This window comes from Pelmatolapia mariae, linkage group LG22 (genome assembly GCF_036321145.2).
Source record: "Pelmatolapia mariae isolate MD_Pm_ZW linkage group LG22, Pm_UMD_F_2, whole genome shotgun sequence".
In the NCBI taxonomy this organism is placed as follows: domain Eukaryota; kingdom Metazoa; phylum Chordata; class Actinopteri; order Cichliformes; family Cichlidae; genus Pelmatolapia; species Pelmatolapia mariae.
Window position 1 is genome coordinate 5,607,830 of NC_086245.2, and position 18,299 is coordinate 5,626,128.

Here is an 18,299-nt window from a genome sequence, read left to right on the forward strand (position 1 = left end):
ACAATGCGGTTTTCCTCCTGGTCGCGGAATACTGGACCAGCTCTTTATCCTCTCAAGGATACTTGAGAGCGCATGGGAGTTTGCCCAACCAGTCTACATGTGTTTTGTGGACTTGGAGAAGGCATTCGACTGTGTTCCTCGGGGTGTCCTGTGGGAGGTGCTACCTGAGTATGGGGTGTCTGGCCCATTTCTACGGGCTTTCTAGGCTGGTGTCCTGAAATTTTTCAATGCGTCCCTGTTGCAACACACCAGAATACGATTAATAGGTCATTAGCAAGGCTATAGTACTTGACTGCATGCTGAGGTGGCAATTCAGCCATTTGATTTATGTTACAGCAGATCATGCAGCCAAATTCGTCATGCTGAATGATGTTACAGGCAGCATAATGTTTTCCACAGTTTCTCAAGACCCTTTCACGTCTGTCACACATGCTCAGAGTGAACCTCTTCTTATACATGAAATGCACAGGGCGCCAATGGTCGACATGTCAATTTTGGACTAATTGTGCATGCAAATTCATTTTTAACATCCCTCATCAAATCATCTAGAAAAGTCTGAGACTCATAAGATATCATGGAGATACAAACAGAATGTATTCAGCTGTTTGACTACTTGTCATATTTCTGAGTACAAGTGAGATTTTTTTAAAGTTAGCATAGTTTACGGAGAATAATCTTCTCAAGTAAATTAAATTTTTTGGTGCAGACCTAGTTAATGTTTTGAGGATGACATCCTGCCAGTGAACACAGCCTGAAGTGTGGCAAATACTGTTTCAATTTGACTGCAGTAATTCATTAACAACCTAGTTAATAATGAACTCATTACTCATTACTTAGTTACAGTAGACATGGGGTCAATGAGGGGCGACCATGGTTCAGGGGTTGCAAAGCTCATCTAGTAACAGGAAGGTTGCCGGTTCGATTCCCAGCTCTGTCTGTCTTGGTCGTTGTGCCCTTGGGCAAAATAAAACTTACCTCACTTGATTTTGTGCTTAATTTATTCAGCACAATGTTTCCAGTGATTAGGATCACAGAGGAACACGATGGAATTTGGTGCCTTTGTCAAAATGTTCAGTGTCTACATTGTAACTGCAGTTGTTTTAGTTAAATTGTATGTTTTCTATTCCCCTGCTTCTCTATGATTTTTCTGTTTCTTTTGCTTCTTTTGTTTGTATTCTGTTGCATATCTCTTCAACAACCTGGCAGGTCACGATGAGAAAACATGTTGTGATTGTCTAAACCTATGAAGAATTTTAAGTAACTTCTGAATGTCAAATGTAGAAGTATAATAAATAATGTGGCTTCCACCACAGAGGTGTAGAAATACGTTTTTAATTCTGTATATTTTGCAAATCTACAAAACTTCATTTTTTTGACTTAGCAGTGCAGAAATTGTTATGTCGAGTTATTTGTTCCATCACAATCAGATGAAGAGCTGCTGTTGTTTTTGGCTTACGTAAGTGACAGACTGACATGCGAACGCTACCAAATACATCACCTTGTTGTCAGAGGTAACAAATTAGCAACAATAAGTAAAGTATTGAAAAAAAAAAAAGCAGATGTGAATTATATAACAAAAATAGTTTTATTAAATATACATGTGGACATGATATTTGTGTTTTGACACTAAGGCAATTTCACTGGCTGGTTTATAACTGGAGACCATTTTGGGGTAAATTCAGCAGATTTGGCTCTACAATGTAATTGAAGATTTTTCGACTGCTTAAGAGTTAAGCTGGTTTTTGATTTCCAAGAATAAGAGTTTGACCTCTGAGTTATCCCCTTCCTGGTATCAAGAGAAGACTTCCAAGCATTAGCAGGCTAGTAACCATGACAACTGAAGCAGGTATAACATGGACAAAACACAGGTAAGAATGAAAGTGCCTTTTTAAAATATTAATAAAAATGATATGTACAAACAAATTTTGACATATATGTACATATGTTAAAAGAAGGAAGAAGGAAAATGTTACTTCAACAATAGTGTGAATGAATACTGTTGTATATTCTGTTTGCGATAGTTAAAGGGAAAAGAAAGCAAATGAAATACAAAGAATAAAAGTTAGAGTAGATTAACAATTCCAGAAACACTGCTCAAGTATATCTGATATAGTCTGCAGGAAGTTGGACCAATGAAGCACGTATATCAGCAACTAAATGTTCTCATTGTACAACTGATGTTTTCAATTTTGTTTCTTGAATCAGCTGTAAGACTTCAGACCCAAAAAGAGGAACTGAGCACACAGCTGCTCTTGCCTGCTGATGGACTGATAGAAGAGGAGTCTTCATCAAACATCTTTCTGATTTTCTTTAGAAAAAAATAATGATTAGATGATGGAGGTCAGCTGTGACACCACACCCTGAACCAGCTACTCCACCTCTCCCCTGCAGCTGAGACAAAAAAGACACCTCAGTACATACCCCCATCGTCCTACTTAGGTCGAGGAGGCATCCCTGTTCCTCAAGCCTTTGGAGCACCTTGAATTAAAAAGGCTGGAGAGTTCTGTGGTGCTGCCTCCCACCAAGCCGCCTGAGTTCCCCGTCAAGCTGAGGAGAAACAGATAAGGGAAGCACAACAACATCAGGTGCTGTAACCAGTGGAGAAGGTAGAGACCCATCATCCCGTCCATCATGGGGAACAGGAGATCCTTTGCTAAAAAGTTGATGACTTGGTGTCCCTTACCCAGCATCAGGGGGCTTGTAGAGAGAGCAGCTTTATTATCCTGTGTGAGAAGTGGCTACCATAGTAACTCTGGACAAACACATAAACATGGACAGTTTTTATCTACTTCAGGCTGACACAACAACGACAGCGGGAAGAATAGACAGTATTCTGGCTGTGTTGATGAATGATAATACAACTCTGTACACCTGCATATCAAAGAGATTCTCTGTGATAAGGATATTGAGCTGCTAGCATGACGCAGCTGAATTAAAAAAATAGCAACTACTTTTAATGTGATCAATCAGTTTTTAACATCATCGGCCATGGCTCCTATTAGCAGTGACACTGTGTCGTTGGAAAGTGGCACTAAGTTCAAATGTTTGGCAGCCTCCTCCCTGCATGTTAACTCTTTAACTAATGGTAGACACAGCTGTTTGCCAGTTGTGTTTGACTTACCAGCTTTTGGGAGACTGGCTTTGGCTACAGCACAAAAGTAAAACGCTGACTGTAGCTGCCTCAGAAAAAAGTTTGGTTTGTCTTTCAGCATCGTGTACTTGGTTATAAGATGTCGTCTGAGATGTGAATGTTTCATGCATTCAATACTGACAAGATCACTGCATAATAATTTAATATATTTTTAATAATATATATTAATATTAAAAGTATATAAATGTTATGTTATTTAATCTTAAAAAGATCATGAAGACTTCCTGCATACCACTAGAGGGAGCCCATGTATCGCTACAGTTTGAGAATGACTGATCAAGACAAAATGTCAAAATCTTGCATGTTTGTTAAAACGAGAAAAGGAAAAAAATGTAAAATTGAAAGACATGATTAGTTTCTTATATTCACTTAGTGCACTGAAATGTAAAGAGCAACATTACCTCTGGGAAATCAAATATAAAAATTACTTAAAACTAACTATAATACAAACTAAAAGAAGTTTTTCCAGTGGAAAAAGTCATGACAGAAGGATTGCTAAATGATACAGTGCATTGTCCACAGTGGATGTATCTCAGTGTCATTTTTGTTTGTTGAGATTCCATCAGTGATTATGGTGCATTAGTTTACATCTCTCTGGTGTCTGTATTTGAATTTCTCTTTTGAATCACAGCATCAGTGTATGTCCACCAGGAAGAAGGATAAAATCAATACCGCAGGTGTTAACAGATTTTTAGAAATATAAAAGTGCATAAAAAATTAGCAGTGTGATAAAAAGCTGTTACTATCAGCATGTCACAAGAATATTTTTCAGTAAACAGTGACTTGCTCATGTTACCAACTTGGCTCAGCATTGGCAACAAAAAAGAAGACTCCACAGACACAGCTTAGCTTGCTCAATTAGTTTATGTTACAAACAATTCAATAACGGTGGCCTGAGTAAAGATAACCATTGGTGGAGAAATGCTCTGCACTGTAAACTGTACACAAATGCACAACATATTGTAAGAAGATGCCTGTAAGAAACAAGATTACCAAGGTTAGCAAACAGCCTCTAAAAGAAAAAAAAACCCATTAATACCCTAAACTAGCGCTGCAGGTACCAAAACAGCACCACCAGGCCATCACACACAATTTTATACACCGAACAGTTCATCTCTTACACTTAGACTCATTTACAGCTTTATGTCTTATGTTTTTATTCTTGATACAGAACCATGGGGGGATGTGTTTTTGCTAATTAGCGCTGATGCTCATTTAGCAAACACAATATTGAATCTTTATTAATGTGAATGCTGATTAAGCAGTTACATGTACAGTCTTCTTGTCCAAATCTTTGTCTATCTACTATGAATGCTCAATTAGTAATTACATTGCTTATTCCACATACAGAAACTCTTTTGGTATTACAATATTTTAGAATAAGTGGCCCCCTTACCTTCATTTTTCGTATCTATTATTTTGTATGTATTATATTATCTATTATAAAAAAAAGTATGCTCTTATGATTATTCTTTTATAATATAAGCGATTAAAGACTGAAATCCCCTTAACTTCTTCAGTATACTTTAATTTAGAGACAAAATTATAATTTTAAATGGCTCCCAAGACTTTGAACTAACAAGATTGTATTCAGGATTTTCACCGTACACACTTTTGCCAATTTCAAGGCAGGGAAGGTATCATTCTTTTGTTTTCTTCAGTTTCATTTTAGATTTCACACTTTTTATCCAGTCAGTTTCAGTGTTTTTAACGGGTGTGTATTCCATGCTGCTGGGGGTCAGAGTGAAGACATCAACTGTCAAAGTGGATATGCTTAAAGATTCGTCTGAAAATTTTACTTCAAGTAATTCTAATTAGATCCTCTCTGACTGGATGAGTATTGAAATCATTTGATGTGAGTGAACTGGATTCAACTTATCTAAACCAATTTAATCTGTCTGTTGTTGCTATTGTCATCATGCAGTATAGGAAAACAAGGAATCACATTTTCAAAGTCCTCAAAACAGTTACTGGAGCTAAAAACAATCATATCATTTTTATAGTGAAGAGTCAAACAATTTTAAATCACACAGTAAGCACAACTACAGTAACCACCTTTTCATGACAGTTTTGAGTCTTTGGATACAAACTTTTTGCAGGACAGCAAGTTAATCCATGTCGGCAGTTTCAACAAGTTAAAGTAAGATTTCAGCAGTAGAGATCAACAGTAACTGTGGTGTAAATGATAACCCTGTGACTGCGACTGTTATTTTCATTTTCATTTTAACAGACTTGTTAAAATGAAAATGGTGGGGTCAGCTGGTGACCGTTAAATGATTTGAAGTTGATCTTTTCTGACTCGATGATTAGAACTGAAACCTAGAACTGAACTTTACAGGCATAGTTAAAAAAGGTATATTAAGGTTATGCTAAAAGTTATCATTTCAAAACTCTTTCAGTTAAATTCAACTTTGATGTCATTACTTCCCTCTCTGTGAGTCTCTCTCTCTTTGAAAGAAACACACACAGAGCAGCTCAGAGTGAACTTTGTTTTTCACTTAAAGTTTATTAATGAAAAGAGCCTTATAGCATAGAAGCATTTTTACAGCACGAAAAGGAAATATAGTTTTGGAGAGTAAATAACAGATAATACAGAGTGTTAAAGGAATGAAATGCAGTTAAGCTGTGTTATTATGATAAAGGAATTATAGCATTTTTTTATATTGTTAATAATATTGAAAATATTGTTTTTTGACTGCTTTGTTTGTTTTAGGTAAAAGTTAAAAAAAAAAGTAAAATTATGGAACTACACATACACATTTGTAACACTCTTGAAAAATACCATATGTATCAAAGGAGTTTGCAAAGAAAAGCGTCTGGACTTCTTTAAGTTGCTTGAAGACGTTTCACCTCTCATCCGAGAAGCTTCTTCAGTTCTAAGGTCAAATGGCCGGATATGATTCATCGGCCATTTGACCTTAGAACTGAAGAAGCTTCTCGGATGAGAGGTGAAAGGTCTTCAAGCAACTTAAAGAAGTCCAGACACTTTTCTTTGCAAACTCCTTTGACTACAATAACCTGGATGACTGAGAACCTTCACAGACATACCATATGTATCACATATTCCATATGTAATCACATAACATCGCAATCTGGTGTTCTAGTACACGTTTCAGCACATAGTGCCCAGCTGTCAAAGAGTTCTTCTGGTTTATGTGTGAAAGACATAGAGAAAGAAGAAAAATGTCATCAAAACTGAATAGGAAGTGTTTCTAAGTGTTTAATTATTCACGTATTAGATGAAAAGATTATTTGTGTAGTGAATTACTTATTATGCAAAAGATTTAATAAACGGGGGAAATACATAAACATTTCAGAAGAGGTTACAAACCTAAATGTAAATGAACCAAGATAAATTATGTTTTTGAAGAGATTCTATATCAATCTTTGAGCTTCATCTGAGGCATATTTTTTGCAGTGTATGGCGTTAAAATAAACAACAAATAAAAAACAAAAAGCTTCTATAAGATGTTATTATGTTACCTGCTGGGAATTTCAATCATCAGTGCATATAACATGTAAAACGTCAAGCTGTGGAAGAACTGAAACAGCCAGACTAAAGTCTTACAGAGAGTGGAGCACAGAACAGCTTGAGTGTCGGTCACGTTTGTGGATTTAGTCTCTCAGACTGTTCAGAGACATTGTCAGGAGCTGTAAGAACAAAAAGATTAAAGTAAAATTTTCTATAATGTACAGTGAATGTTGATTTCTGTTAGTAAACACGCTCCAACTCTCTAGATAAACATGCAACAAAGAGTCAGGCAAGCAGAAAAATTAATAGGGAAGTCACATTCATCAAGCAGCCATGTATACAACAGCATAAAATACAATAACACAACACAATAAAAACAAGTGTTCCTGTGATCTTTAATGTTTTGAGAGAGTAGTGATGAGATTTTAAGCGTGATTTACGTTCTAAATGCGAGCAGTAGTATGTTCTACACTGTTCCACATGAGCAAACTCTTTTCCTCAAATGTAGTTCACAGGTAGTCAGTTCAAATGTTCGTGTTCTGCACATCTATGAAGATCAGCTGCTCTGTAATTAGCTATTACACTGATGCTTCTCACATCATCAGTCAACTGTCATATAATAATTTCACTTTGGCTCTGAGACTTATTTCAGACTGAGTGTTTCAGTTTAATGTGAAATTTGTCAGTATTGATTAAAACACAAATTCAAAAATTAAAATCAACATTTCCCCAACAGATCTCTCACCTTTCTTTCTTTTGTAAGTGACAAACACCACAGCTGCCCCAACTGCAACAGCTGCAATGAGGACAATAGCTAGAACAACCACTGTGGCTCTGATGTCAGTGGGCTTCTCTGTTGAACAAAACATGGAGACACTTTATTATACAGAGGACAAATGAATGGGATTACTAAAGAACACGTGAGGAACGACTCAATAAGGACCAGATAGTTGATGCAGCTGACATCTCTGATTAAAACAAGAGGCGACACAAAACAATTAATACTCAGTTAATACGCCAACATTAGACATTCGTCTTGTGAAAACTGAAGATAAAAAACACTAAATATAGTATTTCATTACGTTTTGCTTACTTCAGTTCTCTGCCATTTATGTTCCCTTTTCAGTGAAGCATCTTACTGATTTGTTATTAATTAGTTCTTGATCAGCTGCTAAAAGTATTGTTTGATTGGATTGGTGAATGTAAATGTGGCAAAGGTCAGCTTATCCAACATCGCCTCAAGGAACTTAATAATTTAATGTAAAGCCTTTATACCATTATAAAAACATTATAACATATGATAGTATATGTAATTCTATTTGTGAAAAACATAACTGTAAAGTTGTTAAAGATAGACCAGTCAGTCAAGAGGAAAAGAGAAAGACCACAGAGAGGATTCGTGGATGTAGTAAAAGAGTACATGCAGAGGGTTGGTGTGACAGAGTGGTCACCTTTTTGAAATGAACAACTACTCTGTAAAAATGATTCATAACCGTTGCAGGATCCAGTCTTACCCCAGTTGGTCCTGATTGCTGCTTTGTCCAGTTTAGTGACGATGTCCTTGTTTACACCAGAGAGCTGAAACACACAGTCGTACCTCTGCCAGTCTTCAGGTGTGACTGAAAGTTTCAAATCAACACTCATCTGGAAGGTCCCATCATTGTTGGGGAGGCTCTCTGTGTGATGCACACCATCATGGATCTCCTCTCCATCTTTCCTCCAGAACATCACGGCTCTGTCTGGGTAGAAACCTGTAGCGTGGCAGCTGACTGGAGAGGAGGAAGACTTCTGGAGGAGAGACACTGAAGGTAGGACTGAAAAGAGATAGGAAGTTGCTACATTGTCTTTAAATTGCAACATAAATTTTCTATTTTTTTCTACATCAGATTCTGTAATTCTACCTGCTGTCTGCAAAAAGCTCATCCCATACTGCAAATACTTCTTTAAAAGCTCAGGGCATTTATGGATGAAAAGTTCTTTATTGTGTTCTAATCGAGTTTTTTCAGTATCCCATCTGAGTTTGGTGATGACAGCCTGTGGCTTTGCAGTGATCCATGTCAGTTTCTGCAGGTCCAATGCTATAAAATCTTCTCCATCATAACCGTACTGAATGAACCCAGTAACCTCTCCAGTGTCATCATCCCATTCACAGCCATTCATACTCTGCAAAATATGAACACCTGTAAAAAGACATAGTGACAATAACTGCAGGAAACCAGTAAGATGTCAGCATTACAGACACAAAAACAGAGGGACATACAGTTACTGGCCCAAAAATCAGTCTATTAACATGTGGACACTGTGGAAGGTTCACATTTTTTCTCTGCTTCTTTCACTGTTCTTATTTGTTATTTTCCCATTTTTCTAAGTAAAGTAGCAGATCTCATTATCATACATTGCAATCTAATTTTAAAAAAAAAAACCTTTGTTTTCTATTTTAAACCAAATCAGGATACATTAAAAGTATTTTCAGCAGTAACAGGTCAGACAAATCCATACCTCCAGTTTGGTTGAAACGTTGCCTTAAACTCCAAATGTAATGTTTGAAAACCTCATTGGTGTGCAAAGATTGATCAGCGTACCACTGCAGGTGCTGAGGATCATCGTTCATGAGCTTTTTAATCCATTCTGTTTTGGGTTCTGCTCTTCTTGTGCTGCTATCATAGTAACCTCCCTGAACTCCATCAAAAAGGGCAACAGCCACAAACTCAGGGATGCTCTGGACTCCAGTTGTTTGAGTGAAGAAATACTGCAAGGAGTGTTTTACTGTAACAATGATGAGGCTTTGAATTAGATGGCTTTACTGTTATATAGACGCATTTCTTTAACTACTCTCAGCATTATATTTAAAGATTTACATATTTTGTCATTAACTTCTAAAAAAATCCTTTCCAAAATAAAAGTTTAACTGATATCACAGATAATATGCTAATTCTGTTTGATTTACATCTTCAATGAAACCTGAATGCACTTGTCACTTAGAACTAAAGAGAAATTAACATTCTCAACAGAGAGAATGAGAAAAAACTGCTTTCTCAGCAGCATCTCAAACTAACCAGTTACTGTATTGTTGGTGGAGCCTAAAGTAACTCTCCCTGGGTTTATAATGGTGGGAGTAAGGGCAACAAAGCAGTTCTTCTAATTGTTCACCGTGCAACCAATAAGACAGGATTTTTATGTATAAATGTAAAAAGCTTAGTGTTTAGTCTTTAAACAAATGTCCAATTTCCATCTTCCACTCTCTATAGTCCAGATGTTGCATCCACAGGAAGAAGCCAAAACTGCTAACAAGTATTTCTTACAGCATAACAAGTTCAAAGACCTTGCTAAAATAATTTATATCCAGTTCATGGAAATGTACATGTGTAGCTGTACAAATTATCCATCCATCCAAATATCTAGTAAAGTTTAAATGGGCACCTGGGATAGGCTCCAGTTCAAATGCTACCCTAAACTGGATAAAGAGAAGAAAATGGATGGGTGGGAAAACAGCAGTGCTCTGACTGGAATTGTACAAACCACAAGTCAACATTTTACCCACCTGTCAGCTGTTTAAGACCTTCAGATAGTTTTGGAAATATACACATAGATGATATGTTCAGTATATTGTAACATTGTGGCATCATAAAGTACAAAATAAGCAAATGTGTTTTATCATTCCATTCAAACTGGCTGCTGAAGGCTTGCACTTACCCTCATATTAACTTATTTCATTAAGAATTGATTGTTTATTAAGTAACCAGGTTAGCATGATTTCCACACAAACAATATCCTTCAATCTTCAGGGTACATTCTCTAAACGCTATTTTTTTAGAAGGGTCCTTGAACGTTTTGACCTTTTTTTTTTTTTTTTTTTACCTGTCCCGTTTGGTTCTTTTGCCATCAGAATTATTGTCTAAAGGCGAAGAAAGATGCCCAACGGATTTACTTTACCAAATGGACCATCCCAGCCTTGCCGTAATGGTCCATTTGATTCAACTTTTTATTGTTTATTTTATTTTCACTTGCTGAATACGGGACAGACTTGACTGGAGGAGAGAATGTGGAGAAAGAAAGAGGGAAAGAAAAAAACCTGAGAAGAGGGACGGGGAAAAAGGGCAAAAAACAAAAACCAACAGAATAAGCAGACAAAAAATACATATATCGATCACCTGGATCACCTGTTGAGAAAGAAAAAAAGAAAGCAAGCAGAAGAAAACGAGAGTAATAAACAAGATCACAATGATATATGAGAATATGACAGTAAATACTAAATATTAAACATTATTGTGCAGCACGTGAGATCGACAGCGCACAGTGTGCTTTGAGGTAGGAGCCAAAAAGGGTGTAATTTGTGTGTGTGATCACCCGTGTGTACACCTGTGAGCATGAACGCGCTTGTTTTTAAAAGGTTCCTTCATGTAATGATCTGCTAGAGGGTGTGGGGGGCCACTGCCCCGACCTCCAGGGCATGAAGCAGGTATGGAGGAGATCAAGACTCCAGACATCCAGAGGCCCCCAGAACACAAGAGACCAAGGAAGACCAACAGAGGGGCAGCCGCGCCACTGTCCCAGAAAGAGCTGAGGAGAGTCCCAGATGAGGGGTCACTCAGCAGCCGCGGAGCAGAAGCCAGGGGGGGTTGCAGTGACGTGCCCGTGAGCTCCGCCGGCAGCCAGCTGTGCCTGAGTGGCCGAGCCCCGGGCCGTGAGGCCGAGGGCACCCCATCCCCAAAGTGGCCCGAGCGAGCCCCAGGCCCCAGGCCCCAATAAGCAGCCGCCAAGGAGTGAGCCGGTGGGTACCTGGGCGCCCACCCCCGGAGACAGAGAACCACCAACGCACCGATGTCTGAGGGCGTCCGCCACCGGCAGGGGAAGTGGTGGGGGGAGATGGGCCTCCAAACCTTGGAGGGCCTGAGATGTCCTCAGAGAGGTGGCGTCTGATACCCAACCTGACATATAGACACAGACAAACAGGCACACACAGATACAAACATCTATTCCCACCCTCATGCTCTCATATACAATTGCTCAACACTCACCCAACGTGGAGACAGACATAGAGAGACGCTGTACACACAATCACACTCCCCAAGCGTACTCTAAGCCCCGAGTCTACGTACCCTTGCCCCTGGAGGGGGAAAACTGCACCCAGACTCAGGTGGTGTAACCCTTTTCCCTGCGGTGGGGAGAAGCAGACCGCCCCGACTCCGCAGCAGCAGGGAGGCCCCATGCACCAGACCCCAGTCGGACGGCCAACTCCTCCTCCTAGCCCCCCTGCTCCAGCAGGCCGCAGAGAACGGGGGTGTAGGAAGACTCCAAACCTCCCTCCACCCGCTCATATGTACTGTTGATGTATGTGTGTTCTAAGGTGCAATTAAAACCCAGGAGGGCATGGAGCCACCTGCCAGAGCAGCAGGTAAGCATATAGCCCCTCCTGCTAGCCCTCAATGTCTACATGTATTTAAAATTGAGAGGTGGGCAACGACGCCAGGGGTGAGGTGTACACCCTGATGGTAGTTTGGAATCCGTGTAGCGTGCCCACCTCCAAGATCCTATATGTATGTGTAATGAGAGTGTGAGTAATGTGAATGTCTAAGTTGTGGGATAAAATTGAGGCAGAGGCAGCCAGAAGGGGACAGAGGGGGGGGGATGTCTCCTCTGCACCCTGGTGACACACCCCTACCCCAAGGCCCTGCATGTGTGGGTGATTGTGGTGGAGCGGGAAGAGGGAGGCCGCTGGAGATGGGGAGGGAAGGAAGGGAGGGGCAAGTGACCCCTCCCTGGGGCCAGCTCCCCCGCTGACCCCAGTAGGCACCCCCATGCTCTGCAACCCGCCAGGGAAAGGGGGCCCAGGCCCATCCGGACCGGGGCCCAGTGCAGCAGCGCCCCCCGGCCCCACAGAGCCCGGGACAATTCACCCGACCCCCCCACAGAGAAAACTGCACCCACCCCATCATCCACTCATCTTCCAGACTACACAAGACAATAGACGCCCAGGCTGAGATCTTCCTCCACCACTCCTGTATCTCCCCCTCCTGCAGAGAGAGTTCCTGAAGAGAGGAAAGCTCCTGCAAGATGTGACAACCTCCCCCACCAGTTGAAGAGCCCCCCAGGTGGCTCGATGCACCGGCGGCACCCCGCGCCAGGGCCGGGCCCCCATACACCCACCCGCCCACAACCTCGGCAACACACCAACCAGGACCCAAGCCCCTGAGGCCCGGCCAGGGCCCCAGCCCAGAGACGGAGCGCCCCCAGAACCTCACGCCCATCCCGGACGTTTTGACCTTAAGAGAACCTTTTGGGAACATTATCTTATTATCTTAAAAGCCCCTAAACATTCAATTTCTGTAAGGTTAGCTAGACAACTTAGCTATTTGTGGAGTAGGTTAATGATATGAGTGAAGGTGCCCCCCCCCCCACACACCTTCTTCAAATCAAACAACGTCAAACATTTGTGCTAAGTTTGTGCTGCAAAATTTTTTCTTTGTGCTGCTTTTGTTTTAAAGATATTAATAAAAGTTTTTTAGAGGTCAGCCAAGGTCAACCAGCACCCCAACATTAATGAAAACAGATAAATTGGGTGTTAATCGACTCTTCTAGGTTTCTGGTGGTTTGTGATGAACTTGCTATTGTTTTGAAGTTACTGTATTAAACTTGAGAGCTTCAAAAGGTTCTAAGTATGTAACTTGACAGTTCAGTGTATTCACTTTTTCTAACAGGAAGCATGCCTACATTGTTCTGATAGTTTTGTATTTTGCAAATATTTTTTTTCTCTGACAGAATGCATAGTATATTTTAACTATTATAAGTGAACCTATTTTTTTTTTTTACTTTTAAAAAGTGTGATCATGATAAATATGCATACTGGTTTATGTTTCACAGCCTTTTTACTGTAAAGAAAGGGGCTGGTTGGCCTTGGGTGACCTATGTCTATGTGCTGTTATCTCCACCTGCTTCTGCTCATAATCATCACAAGGCCTGAGACCAGTCAGCTAAAACTTTCATTGAAACAGCCAATTTTGACTTATACAACTCAGAAAACCTTGGACAACAACATCAGTAGCGTCAGAATAACTTTTAATATTTACATTTATTTTACAGTCTGTGGGAAAACAGGAAATAATAGACCTTTATCATTGCAGGCATTTTGATTTTTATCTCAGTTGCTTTAACTATCCCAGTACTCTCACTTACTCGGCAAACTCTCCTGTTCCTGTGTTTATATGTTTAAAACAAACACACACACACACACACACACACACACACACACACACACACACACACACACACACACATTTCCACCACTCACAAAGACAACAGAAAACCTACTTTCTGTTCTTCAGCCTGTGTGGAAGTGAAAGAGTGGGGTTTATTTTGATTCCGGAGAGAGCGGTTTCCCTGTTGTTTTGTTGGCCATGGCCACAAGTAGCCTGTGTTACTGTTCTTAATAAACAGCCGGTAAAAGGAATATCGATTGTCTCTGTTTTCTGTAGGAGGAATGCTACAATATACACAAATAATAATGACAGAGAAAGGAGGGTCCGCCCTCTGAATATGTAATCATGGATTCGGATTACACCTGTTAGCTACTCAAACTGCCCACTCAAGCGCAATTTGAGTGGGCGTTGAGGAATGATCCACAAACTACAGCCTATTCTGAGGACAAGAAAACTGATATATTATTATTATTATTTACAAAAGAAAAAGTATAAAGCATGTATTTAAAGACTGGCGGTCCCAGTTAGCTGCTGAAAACGGCTTGTATAATATTCAGAGGATATGACATTATTTTTTTTATCAACATATGAATGTGAAATAGTGATGTTAAACATGTTTGCGCAACTAAAGTTCCCAGTGTAGCGACTGCCAGAGTTGCTACCGAGGACCAACCGGGCATTACAATGAAAACTATTGGCGACTGTCAAACCCTTGAGTCGCCGAGCAGCTGAATATGGGATTAATGTTGATGCACACGCTCTCTAAACGTAAGACAAACTTTCAATTTAACCTCCTAAGACCCGAACTCTTCCAAGACATGCATTTTTAATTTCTCTTTGATATTTGGGCTGATTGGGGCCCGATGAATGTAAAAACAAAGAATTTCCAGTTTTGTTTTTTTTTGTTTTTTTTACCTTTTTTTTTGTTTTTAAGAAAAATGAGAGCCACAAATGATGATATTCATTTAAAATTTTGATAGAACAGTAGCAGTATAATGTCCTCGTAAGTGGATATCAGGCCCACGTAGAGCAAAATTTAGTATTTTGGTCAAAATAACCAAAAATGTGATGTCCACATATGTGGACGGCAGGTCCTAGGAGGTTAAGACGGCTTTATTTGTTATGAAAATCCTTAAAATCCATCCAAAAACAACAGTAATCGAAATAACCAGGGTTGAGCGGTCAGTAAAAGTCGACTTCCCCCATCATCCACTCATTCAGAAAAAATCCCTCGGGAAGCAAACAGGAAGCAATCAATACTACTAACACTATCACCACGTGGCCCAACCATAAGATATCAAAGAATCCTGGCTGCTCTTTTTATTATTAACAATAAATAGCACAATAAAACATTAAAATTACAGCGAGAGAGAGAGAGAGAGAGAGAGAGAGAGAGAGAAAGAGACGGATCCGTTTAAATTTAATCTATATTGCTCATCGTTCATCTGACCTCTATTCCGTCTGAAACAATGTCAACATTGGTCTGTCGACATCGTTATTTACTTTTTTTTTCTTTTCAAAAGTTGATTTGTGGTCTGTGATTTATAGAAGCAAATGTAAAACATACAACTGTTGACGGTCTCACTCTCTACTCTCATTACTGAAGACAGACCTGGTGCAAGTATCCAAAGAAAATATGAAGAATGTGGACGTAATCTTACCTGATGATGAAAAGTGACACAAGAAAAGCAACAATAATAACCTTCCCATTGTAACTTTATTTGGATTATAGGACCAAAGCAGTGGGCTATTGTTCTAATTTAGCTCAGGGTTTCATTTACGTGACAGAGGTAGCGTTGATTTATGATATCAAAGTGCATGTGAAACATCACATCCTATCCTGCCCAGATAGCAAGGAAACATTGAAACAATGTTGAGTCAATATCAGGCGATGTCATTGAACCAACGTTGAGATCTGACGTTGACCCAACGTCACTCTTGCACCCATTTTTAATGTTGAAACAACGTCAGGTTTTGATGTTGAATCAATGTTGAAACCTGACATTGATTCGATGTTATATTTTCTAACACTGTTGACATTGAAACAATGTCAGATTCTGATATTGAAACACTGTTGAGCTATGGTGTTGATTTTCCACCTCTTTCGCACAGTTGCTTTTTATTGAAAAAAAACAAAAAAACAAAAAAGGTCAATAGACATGTATCATTTGCAAAATACTTTATTAAAAGACAAAGTTTCCTATTTACATTTCTATGTTTCACGTCACTTTTTATTATTTACTCCGGGATGGGGATGGATGATGTGCGTCCTGCGTGCCACCCGTACGATCTGGAGCGTATCTGAGCCATTTCTGGACTGCTTGAGCAAAGACCAACTCAGACATAGAGTTCGCCCCTACCTGCTGTGCCAGGCCATCTAGGACAAAAATAGACACACACACAAAAAAACAAAGACAAAAAAAGGGAATTAGAGCACATGAATAAGCTCTTGTTAATTGTCTTCAGCAGGGAGAAAGTATGTAAACTCCTAGGCTAATAAACATGAAAGTCACCAGGCGGAAATCAGCAAACTGCCGCATTTGATTCCCAAAGAGCTATAAGCTGAAAATGTGATATGTCTTAGCATGGTGTGCCGTGTATCCTTTAAAAAAAAGAAAAAAAGAAAACATGGGGTCCTCAGGCTGTACAAAGTGTACAACCCGAGGACAAAACAAGCCGAAGACCAAAGACTCCATCTCCAGATTAACCGGACATGAAAGTCTTGTTATTAAGAAAGACAAAGTAATATAGCAAAAAACAGACATAGGAAATGTGAAATGCACCCAGCACATCAATTGATCCCTTTATTGTTCACTTTAGGCTCATAAAACTACAATAAATGTTAAAACTTACCAAATATGCATCTGCACAGTGCTGTCTCTTTAAATGCCCTTTTTTGCTTTGTCTGGTCCTTGGTATTTTTTCCCCTGTCCAGTTGAGTACAGAGGCCAGCTCCTTTGTAATGGCATAAACCATTATACGGCGGACTCGCACCTCCAGTGTGGTCCAGCAGCACCAATCAACGCAAAGCGTCTCACCTATAGACACATTTTAAGAGATGGAATTAGCGTGTCCCATGTCTTAAATGTGTATGCAAGTGCTTGTGTGTTTACTTCATGTAATTGATGATAGAAACATGTCATTTGGTTTTCCCTAAAGCCTGATTTTCAAGTCATACAAAGAATAAACCAAAGTATTGGCAGTACAATGTATTTCTATTCTCTTTTGTTGGATATTCATTTGTTAGTTCTTGTAACTGCTAAAAGTGTTTACTAGTTTTTGCCTGTCACATATATTTGTTATACCATGTAAACTGTGAAATTCCAAGATTTTCAAACTTGCCTTGTAATAGTGGCCTCACAGAGTCTCTGGAATCTACAGAAAAAAAAATCACAACAAGATGACATTCAGGAGTATAAACTGGTGTTTTGAAGATAAGAGTACAATGACATTGTGATGCAGCTTTAAAGCTTTTTTAAAAGCATACCATCTATAGGGAAGACATCAGACTCTGCATGCTGGGGAGATCGCAAAGCTGTGTCGGTTTGTGCCGGAGTGGCGAAAGGTGCCGGAAGCTGGGTGGGGCATTATGATGGTTGCTATCAGTGGGCTGGGGGGCAGACTGCGGAGTGATGAGGGCTGTTTAGAAAAAGATAATTTTTTAAGTATTTAAGAATACAGACAACTTGTCAAAAAAGTTTCCTTGTGTCAGACACAGATATGTACACAGACACTAGACAGTATTTTATTACCTGGTATTTTCACTCGAGGGGCCTGGGGAAACCGTTTTTTTGTAGGCTGCTCATCCTCTGAGTCCGTATATGTGTATAGGGGATTTGGTCTAAAGAAAATAAATTAAAAACGGTCTTAAGTAATTGTAAATATGCTTTTGGCATATTGTTTCCTAAAGTTAGTTTGATTTCTAACAACACACACAGGAAACAGAGACGTGCAAGAAGGTACAGTATACAATGAATTTTTGAAGTGCACAAGTGTACACGGCTTTGCATTTTTAAAAAGTTTACAAACTTCCACTTTTTGGACTATATTATGTGGCGATATTGCAGTATGCAAGCACCACAGATATGTATAAAAGACAAGATCATAAATTCTTAACAATCAAAGATATGTTTGTGAATAAAAAGGTTTTACTTGTGCTTTCTTTTAAGACTGGTCTGGGTTTCTTCTTCGGACTGAAGGTCAGACGTATCACAGCGTTCACGTGGATATCTCTGAAGACTGCGTTCTGCTTCGTGAAATGTGCCTGGAAATACAAACACAATGTACGGCCAGACATACATTACATGTGGACAAAAGGTGCAAACGCATAGAAAAATCAGCGGTTTCAAAAATACGCTGGTACGTGTGGACGTAGCCTTATTCATTATTCAAGGCACAAACGGAAAGTCATGTACGCGTGCAACGTAAAGTTAGGTGAGCGTGCAACGTACAGTCACGTGGGCATGCTGCGTGAGCATTC

At 39.5% G+C, this 18,299-nt stretch overlaps 1 protein-coding gene and 1 long non-coding RNA gene across 2 annotated transcripts; both read right to left on the bottom strand.

The window, feature by feature from the left end:
- Window positions 1-6,752: 6,752 nt before the first annotated feature.
- On the bottom strand, window positions 6,753-15,529 carry LOC135932112 (major histocompatibility complex class I-related gene protein-like). The gene is made up of 6 exons (XM_065469578.1): window positions 15,481-15,529; window positions 9,123-9,389; window positions 8,525-8,803; window positions 8,138-8,437; window positions 7,369-7,476; window positions 6,753-6,802 (listed from the first exon to the last, which is right to left on the bottom strand). Exons 1-6 carry the CDS (start codon window positions 15,527-15,529, stop codon window positions 6,753-6,755), a joined length of 1,053 nt encoding a protein of 350 aa, XP_065325650.1.
- A 139-nt stretch (window positions 15,530-15,668) lies between these two features.
- LOC135932713 (uncharacterized) lies at window positions 15,669-18,074 on the bottom strand. The gene is made up of 6 exons (XR_010573603.1): window positions 17,972-18,074; window positions 17,572-17,660; window positions 17,307-17,458; window positions 17,162-17,194; window positions 16,673-16,857; window positions 15,669-16,196 (listed from the first exon to the last, which is right to left on the bottom strand). It is a non-coding gene; the product is annotated as an uncharacterized LOC135932713 (long non-coding RNA).
- Between the last annotated feature and the right edge of the window lie 225 nt (window positions 18,075-18,299).

Excerpts from the sequence above, each read along its gene's own strand:
- LOC135932112 (XM_065469578.1), bottom strand. The coding sequence starts at position 15,529 with ATGGGAAGGTTATTATTGTTGCTTTTCTTGTGTCACTTTTCATCATCA. Across the intron at positions 9,390-15,480 it reads GTGTCACTTTTCATCATCAG|TAAAACACTCCTTGCAGTAT; the intron begins GTAAGATTACGT and ends TCATTGTTACAG. Across the intron at positions 8,804-9,122 it reads ACGTTTCAACCAAACTGGAG|GTGTTCATATTTTGCAGAGT; the intron begins GTATGGATTTGT and ends GTCTTTTTACAG.